The sequence below is a fragment of the Arachis stenosperma genome, chromosome 3 (genome assembly GCF_014773155.1).
Source record: "Arachis stenosperma cultivar V10309 chromosome 3, arast.V10309.gnm1.PFL2, whole genome shotgun sequence".
Classification (NCBI taxonomy): domain Eukaryota; kingdom Viridiplantae; phylum Streptophyta; class Magnoliopsida; order Fabales; family Fabaceae; genus Arachis; species Arachis stenosperma.
In genome coordinates this window covers 5,986,933-5,996,263 of record NC_080379.1, presented here as the reverse complement: position 1 = coordinate 5,996,263, position 9,331 = coordinate 5,986,933, and the positions used below count along the sequence as shown (strand labels likewise).

The following is a 9,331-nucleotide window of genomic DNA, read 5'->3' as shown; positions in this document are numbered from 1 at the left end:
AATTCAGATAAACCCTAAAATGGGTCCCACTTTTACATGCCCTCCATGTGATGTGGGTGGAGGTTGAACCAATTTATCTAGTTGAGACCAAACCATACAAAAACAATTAAGTGCCCCATTATATTGACGGGCTAAGAAAGCAATAAATATAAATCACAACTTTAAACTACTTTCCCTTACCCTAGCTAGGGTCTTCTCTACTATTTTCTTCTTTTTCTTTTATATCACAGAGATAATAATTTAAAATATTTTATTTAATTTAATATTTATAAATTTTTTATATATAATATTTATATTTATATTTACATATAATATCATATATTTATTTCGATAATAATTAATAAATATAGAATAAAATAATTTTAGATTGATTTAAATTAATTTTTACTGTGTCTCACATATTTTTATTTTTCTACTTAACCTAAAATCTTATTTATAGGTTTGAGATCCATCAATTATTTAGCAAAGTTATCACGTATCTTAAGGTTAGATGATTTGTTTGTAAATGTATTTAAAAATTATTTATAAAAAAGACGGCTTTTATGTTAATATATAGCAATTACTTTAATAATATATTCTTTTCAAAAAATTTATATGTAAAAACAAAATTAGTAAAAAACTTAATATATTAACATTTTTTATTTAAATTTATTTGTTCGTACAATAATAATAGTCTAAAACTTAATATATCATTTTTCGTCTACTATTTTCTTGTTAGCTATGGATTCTTTAGGAAAACTATAATTAATAATATATATAATAAAATAAATCTCTAGTAAATTATACGTACCAACCCTCTTAGTCCCTCTGTGTTTAGCATCAACCTCAAAAGAAAAAGAAATGAAAAAAATCTTAGCTTAATTGCGGCATGAGAGCTGTAAAATAATGAATGAAAATGAAATAAAAATATCTTGTGGAAGCTTCTAATGTGTCTACCTAACACCTTTGAAAAAGAAAAAAATAAAGAGAGGGGGAAGGGTTGATGGTTGAAAAGTGACGCTCTCCATTATTATCTATGGGAAGTGTATATAGTTTTTGGGATTTGGTTGAAAATTAGCTACCACCCATTCTGTCCTTTTTGCTCATTGCTATCTACTTACTTATGTATCTATGTCTTACACTACCTTTTTCTTTTTCTTTTTCTTTTTTAGAATTGCAATTCATTGCATTTTCTTCACAACTTTTCAGCAATTCATTCATTTATTTCATAGCTCATACTACTATTTATTCTTTTATGTTTCTCATTATTTTATATTTCTTTTCTTTGTATATTTGTTACAAAAAATATAACTAATCATAAGTCATAAGATGGATGGACCATTTAGAAAATTTTTTAAATATATCTAAAGGGACTTCACATGAAGTGAATAAGTGAGAGTCGTTAGATAATTTGACTGATTTGACTAAATTTTCATCTAACGACTCTCAACTATCAACTTTACGTGAAGTCGACTGCACCTGAATTTTCACCATATCTAAAATATTGGTATTATGTTCCAATAATTTTAATTGCTACTTTCAATTAATATATATTATATATATTTTTATAGTTGATGAAATCAACTATTAAAATGACTAAAACACCGAATATACCAAGAACATTTGAAATTCTTTCTCTACTTTATTGATCACTAAAAAAGAATTGTTAGTATGAAAATTGAATAAGAAATGTATTATAAAATTGAAAATATTATTATTAGGTTGGAGTAGTGAAGATCTTCCATTAATGGAAGGCACATCCAGAACTGGGGATGGCCTCTTGGATGGCCAATCCAATCAAATTACTCTCTGACCCCATTGAGCCATTGACATGACCCTCAGTTAATGCGGCAGATAAAATCTTTGATGGTTGGTAGGATCAATTCACTACCCTCCCCTTTTCTTTTTATTATTTTAGTTCCTACCACCTTTTTAATTTTGATTTATGCCCATTCACCTATTATAAAGTTCCTTATATATCGTCACTACGCAACAAACTAGCTACTATGGAGATTGGAGAGTGAGTATGAAAAAGTATCCAAAATAAAAAAGGATGACAAAGGATAAGACATTACTTATGCATCTATCATCTAACCCAACACAACATATTATTCATAACTTTTTTTTTTGATAAATAAAAAGAGAACTCAAATACATAAAGGAAATATATTAATCGAATTTAATTTTCATGTATCGATAGTATAAAATATTTTACATAATTATTTAATTATATTTATTTTTATTAATGTGATATTATATAATTAAATGTATATATAAAATTATTTTATAATGATTGATACATAAAAATTAAATTTCTTATAGTTATAATTGACAACTAAATAAAAGTGTCCAATAAATAGATAATAAAATGCCAAATAAAAGTAAACAAGCACCAAATAATATATGGTAGTGTATGTTGATTGGGCTCTTCCTCACCAATTTTAGTAGAGGTAACATGTTGTAATGGTAATCTCACCCTCTTTTAAGGTAAGATAAAGAATTGCAACACCTAGGTAGGATGATATAATGATATATTGATATGTGTAGGCATACCAAAATAATGAAGTTGGTTGGATCTAAGACCTAAATTATTCAATAAAAAAGGAGGTTGGTAGAATGTTGCATGTGTCTTGTACTCTATACGGACATTTGTTTTTCATTATACGCGTTTTATGTACTCAAAAGTGTAGCATATATTTAATTATCTTAAGCTAGTTGTAATTATTATTATTACTATAAATTAATTAATTGATTTCTTACACATCTCAAAGACATGCATCTACCTGCTTATTAGGTCAAAGATAAATAGCAAAATTAGAGTAACCTGTTATTATTATATATAATTGAATTAATAAAATATGATGAAATAAAAGTGTATGTATATTATTAGGTGAAAACTCAAGTGCAGTCGATTTCATATAAAGTTGATAACTGAGAGTCGTTAGATAAAAATTTAGTCAAATCAATCAAATTATTTAACGGCTCTCAATTATCAACTTCACGTAAAATCGACTGCACCTGAATTTTCACTCATTATTATTATTGTTCTAAAATTAAATTAAGAGACCCACCGCTATAGTATCCAATAATTTTCTCCTCCTCTCACAACTTATCCATTCACTCACTCTTTTGTATACACATGAATAGATCTATCATCATCTTACACTCTTTACTTTTTCATCAAATTTTCTCCATAAAAGACAACACCAAAAGCCTCAAAAAGTCCAAAGGAATCTAAATAGATTTCAATGCAAAAGAAAAAGGGATGAGATATCATTACTCAAGGACTCACTGCTCTACATATATATATATATATATTATATATGACGTATAAATAATGCACATATATAAAAAACGTAACATACTAACATTCATATAAATTTATATATAAGGGAATCAAGGGATTGAAATCAATTTCACCATTATTTAAATAACTGCGATAAGATGTGGTTATGTAGATAATTAAATTGAATTTTATTCAGTATTATACAATTAATATATAGCTGTCATTACTCATTATTCCAATTGGAAAGATTAAAAAATTTATGAATAAACTCAAATATGAAGCAGAATAATAAAGGTCTAATTAATGGGATCTTACATTTAGTGGCGCTAATAACTGCTGTTTTTACTCAAAAGAATGATCACAAATGCAATAATAATGGAAAGAAATTAATTCAACAGCACCAAGAAATAGAGCCAAAAATTTGTCCAATACTGTTCAATTGTACCGGTACTATATCTTATGCATCAGCAACTAATTAATTAATTAATTAATTATTTATACAATTTTTAAGGAGAAAAATAATAAGAAAGAAAAAGAAATCAATAGAGAGAGAGAGGGAGAGAGAGTGATTTCAGAGTTACTGAATTTCATGCTCTCAAAACATACACTAGCTAGTTTATCATTGATGAAGAAGAATGAAGAATATAATAATCATCACTTCATTTCCAAGCTTCTGTAATCCCAAACACTACCTGTTTTCAAGCCCAAGAAATCATAACCAGCACCAGTAGCAGTGGTGGTGGTGGTGGTGGTGCCATTACTATTAGTGCCACCATTAGCATTAGCATTAGTGGCGAATCCACACCGGCAATCCTTGCTGTTCTGCAAACCCAAGCTGCAAACAAAGCAAAGGGCTCTCTCTATTCCACTGAATTTCTGGTGATCAGGTTCATCAAGATGGCGTGGAGGACTAATTGTCAACTCAAGATTCAAGTCAGGGCACCTTTCCATTGATGATCCCTTTGAATAATCCTTCTTGTTCTTCTTCTCCATAATTCCAAACATGTTTGCGTTGCAAGTAGCACTAGTAGTGGTAGTAGCAGTAGTAGTAGTAATAGTATCTTGTTCTTGTTTAACAGCAGAAGCAGAAGCAGAAACAGAAGAAGCAAAAGATATGGTGGTGGTTGTGGCTGCTGCAACAAGAGAAGATGGTTGTTGTTGTTGTTGTTGTTCTTGGTTGTTGTGATGATGATGTGAAGCAGAAGAATCATTGAGAGGCCTATGAGTTGCAGGGTCAATTCCTCTGCTCAAAAGCTTCCTTCTTATGTGAGTGTTCCAATAATTCTTTATCTCATTGTCTGTTCTCCCTGGCAATCTTCCAGCTATAAGCGACCACCTTAACAAAAACAAAAAAAGATGAGTTTTTTGAAACGTGGGAGTGAAAACTCAAGACCCCATTTGATTATAGAATCTGTTTTGTTGATGGGGTAGTTCAAAATCCTTACTTGTTACCGAGGAGACTGTGGAGTTTGATGATGAGTTCATCTTCTTCTTCAGTGAAGTTGCCTCTTTTGAGGTCAGGGCGGAGATAGTTGATCCAGCGGAGGCGGCAGCTCTTGCCGCAGCGGAGAAGGCCGGCCGCTTTTGGAAGGGATCTCCAGCAACCCTCACCATGAGCTCTAATGTAAGATATGAGCCTGTCATCTTCTTCCTTCGTCCATGCACCTTTGTTTGTGTGTGCTTTCTCACAGCAAGGTGACCTTCCCATTAATAATGATATGCCAATAAGTCTCTCTCACACTTCCTACTTCCTTCTTTCTTCTTTGATGTTTGATTTATTTGTGTTTCAGTGTTTTATGTTTTGGGATTGGTCTCAAACTTGAAAAACGGCTCTGTATCCTTGCTGCAAATAACAAAGCCGGCCAAAAAAGGATTTGGGGTGTGATTTTTATAGGCTTTTGACTCAGAGAGAGAGAGAGAGAGAGAGAGAGAGAGAGAGAGAGTAATACTAATTGAGCTTCTAGATGTGAGTTGGTGAGACAGGTTAAAGGGAGTGGCTGTTGGCTCTTTGTTTAGTTCTATGTATCTCTCTCTCTTTCTATTAGGTGTGATGATGATATATGTTAAAATTATATTATTATTAATATAATTATTATTATTATATATGATACTATATTTTGCATCAATGATATATAATGAGTTAAAGGACATTAACTATGGGTAACCTTCAGGTTGGTGTAAAGTAGAATAATTTAAAGTATGGGCAAGGCAAGACAAGATGTGATCTCTTGCCCCTTTTTAGGAAAAAAGAAACACCAACAATATAATTTTATTTTATATATCCTATTCGCTTTTCCCCTATATATAATTTGAAATTTCTCCACCCATCTAATCTCATGCCTAATCTAAAAAGAAAAAAAAATACTGTTTTCCTAATTCCCTTTTCAAATATTGCTGCTTTAAAAAAAAAAAAATTTACAAGCTGTTGTTATGTAAGGGGTAAGGCACCTCTTCTGTGTTTAATCAACTTTGAATTATGGAAAGTAGTATTTCGGTTACACTTACATGTGATGGGATGGAATTATATCAAAGCTAGAGATTATTATTATTATTATTATTATCTATAGTTGACTTAATTATTAGGATCCAACTACTGCATCACTTTTTTTAATTTGATTTTCATTACCATGTTAACATACTAATACATACTTTTCTTTTTTCTGATTTTATTAATGAAAAATTATGCTTAGAGAGAATTTCTTGTATGAAACAATTTCAACGGTACCACCAAACAGCAGATGTAGTCTCAAATTTCAATTATTTAATATTACTTCTTCTATAATTGTGTGTGTATATTATAATAATAATAATAATACAAGATGGTGTGATGTTCTTTCTGCATTTATTTGATAATTAATGATCAACATTTCTTTTATCACAAGCATAAGGCAAGTTTGATATTGGCCAAAATTCAGAACATCCCTGAATGCCACAAATATTCACCACGTTTACTTTTTCTTGTTCAAATTGATTCAACAACATACATTATGCTCTTTCTATCAAATAATTGTTTATTTCAACAAATTAGTAGTTAGATGCATTAGTTTTTTAATATGTTAATTTGTCTAAATAGACAATTAAGTAACACTAACATATGATGAATTACATATAGATAAGCTACCAACACAGTGCCTTAATTAGACACTAGAGCTTCATGTGGGCTTAGTTACCCAAAAAATAAGAATATAAAACGAATAAAAAAAATTAGCTATTTCGGTAAGTTAGTTGTAATAGGCAATTCCCTGAAAGAAATGTATCAGTAGTTTGGCTATTCATGTGGCAAAGCATAGAGATGGTAATGGTAGTTGTGGTTCTTTATTTTATTGGTGCATTATCATGAATGAAAGAGATAGAGAAAGAGAAAATCAGTGAGACATGTTTCTAGAAGAGTTGGAGGTTTGGTTTCAATAGTATACATGATGAAACAAGACAAGCTAAGGGGAAAATTGGAAAACCCTCAAAGGACTCTATACTAGTGCTTTAATAATAACACTTTACACTTTTTAATTTAGATGTGGTTGGGGTAATGGTGTAGGACGAAGTCATGGAGTCTACAGGTGCTTTAAGCAACTGTGGTATCAGGAACAAAAATTGGACCGTCCGATTTTTTGGAACACAAATCAGATTTTTTGATTTGTGTTTTAAAACTTAGAAAAATTTGGGGTACACAAATAAGAGGTCCGATTATCTTTGCCAAAATTTAAATTTTCTCTTTCACACTAATCGGACTGTGCGATTAATAGGCTTAATTTTTTTTACAAAAAAATCGGATTGTCCGATTTCTTCATCCCTTATTTCAGAAAAAGCTGTCCTACATCTATGTCTAGCACCCACATTCTTCACAATAAAATACAACACACACATACTTTTCATATCCAGGAAAATGAGCCTAATAAAGTAATAATAATAACAAAATTTTTAATTTTCATGCAAAAAAATTATAGATAGATAATTAATTATATATTACTATTTTGGTAATAATAACTAATTTTTAAACTCATTAATTAAAATATTATTTAAACATATAAATCTAATTAAATAATTATCTAAAATTTATTATACTATCAATATATTAAAATTTAACTAATAATAATAATAGTAATGGAAAAATAAAATAATATATGGACTTTGGTTCACCTTCCACTTTTTGGTTTCTTATTTGTTTTCTTTTTCCCCAAACCTTGTGGTACAAGTTTAGGAAAGGTAGTTAAGGGAAGGAAAAAAAAAGGTTTGGGATTATAGGGGGTTTCATTCACCTTTATATTGTCATCTTCTATCTCCCTTCCCTAATTGCATATCATTATAGTAGTTGTCCACCACCATTCATATGTCCACTCCCTTTTCTCCTTCCCTATGAATGTCAAGTGGATGGTAAGAGTTAATATCATGCCCACAAGTTGCTTTCAAAATAGGAAAAAAATGAACAAAAAAAAAAAGAAGAAAAAGATTCAGTCCACTAGAGTTATTATTTAGGAGGGTAGTATCTCATTTTTCACCCACCTCTTTTTCACCCCCTCTTTCTGACTTGTACTTGCAATTCTAGTCCAAATCCAACCTTAGTTATGTGTTGAATCTTTGACATAATGCCATGATTTACATTATTACCACTTAATGAAGTTATTGTATTTATTAACGCGCACACGAACTTTACACCTTTAGTTTAACTACTTAATATGAATTATGATTATTGATATTATTCACATTGAAGGCTAAGATTTGCGCACCAGCAAGAGAATATTAAATTGGGCGTGCAACCGAAATTTCTCGTATCTAGTTTTGTTTTTGTTATTAAAGAGAATGAACAACTCAACTAAGATATTGAAGGCATTACATAAGTTGCATTTATTTTATATGAAGTTTTAATTGAGTGAGAGGCAACAACATTACCTAACTCTAAATCATAGGGTACCCCAAATTAAAAAAGAAAGAGGAAGTGTGGGTATAGTACTAAAGTTTCCAAAGAAATAATGATGGATTGAACGCCTAACTGCACAGCCATGGTCACTATCTGTGGGGTGCAATTATTAAAAGAGATTAGCCTATAATGGGCTTCTTAGCTAACCCAAAAAGGAGGAGCAACCTAAGGGCTCCTCTCTCTCTCTCACACACTAGTCTTGCACACCAAATTCAGACACCACCCACATGCGGAAATCTCATACTTTGAATACAGCCAAAAATAGTAGACCCAGGTTCGAATTTGCGTAGTAGATGCAATAGCTACTTTAGAGAAGTTAAAGAAAAATAGAGGGAGAGGGAGGGGGGTGTTCTCAAATTCTTGGAAAGAAGGAACGAGGAAGAGGGTGTGGCGTACGATTTGCATTTGCATGATTGTTTTGTTTCTGAATGGTGACAGCCAGCAGAGCAACACGAGTTTTGTCATGTGCTTAGGTACTTTGTGGGAGGCTGTCCAAAGAGCCCTTACCCACCTCTTCGGCTGTCCTCCACATGTGCCTCTTCTTCTCTTCATATCATGGATAAGATCTTAATTATTCAATATTAAATCAAAACCTTCCTCATCAATCAGAATAGTTTGGTATTTTCCTTTTGGTTAAATAAATTAGTAGCATTAACATTATTGACCCACACCAAATGCAGATACAGATCAATCTCGATAACTGTCTCACGTTGTTATTTAGGTCTTGCTTTCTTCTATCTTTTTAGCTATTTTCGTTTGCTTCCTATTAAATAGGACAGACTGTCCTTCAACGTGCGGATTATAATAATACAGTAACCATTAACCAGTTGGTAGCTTGGTGCTACACCATCTGAATCTAAATTCGAATTAATAATTGGCATAACAAACACCGTCACTTGCGCTTGTCTACCTACAAAACCTTCCTTACATTCAGAGCTTAGGCTACATGTTTAATGTTTCAAATACTTAAAATTTCACTGGTAAAGGCTTCCTTAAGAGTTCGATTGACGTTGGCCTATATCAGAAATAAAGAGCCGTGTCACAGCTGAGTTTATTGCATAATTACATCCAAAAAATTTTCATAATTCTGATTTACTGGCGCATAATATGAACTACGTAGCAAGTCTCTTGCCTACCCACTTTTTCCAATC

General features: G+C 31.2%; 1 protein-coding gene across 1 annotated transcript; it reads right to left on the bottom strand.

Annotated features, from left to right (window-relative positions):
* Positions 1–3,661: 3,661 nt before the first annotated feature.
* Positions 3,662–5,247, bottom strand: LOC130969801 (myb-related protein 308-like). The gene is made up of 2 exons (XM_057895691.1): positions 4,711–5,247; positions 3,662–4,601 (listed from the first exon to the last, which is right to left on the bottom strand). Exons 1-2 carry the CDS (start codon positions 4,971–4,973, stop codon positions 3,920–3,922), a joined length of 945 nt encoding a protein of 314 aa, XP_057751674.1. The 5' UTR covers positions 4,974–5,247; the 3' UTR covers positions 3,662–3,919.
* Positions 5,248–9,331: the final 4,084 nt, after the last annotated feature.

Excerpts from the sequence above, each read along its gene's own strand:
- LOC130969801 (XM_057895691.1), bottom strand. The coding sequence starts at position 4,973 with ATGGGAAGGTCACCTTGCTGTGAGAAAGCACACACAAACAAAGGTGCA. Across the intron at positions 4,602-4,710 it reads CACAGTCTCCTCGGTAACAA|GTGGTCGCTTATAGCTGGAA; the intron begins GTAAGGATTTTG and ends GTTTTTGTTAAG.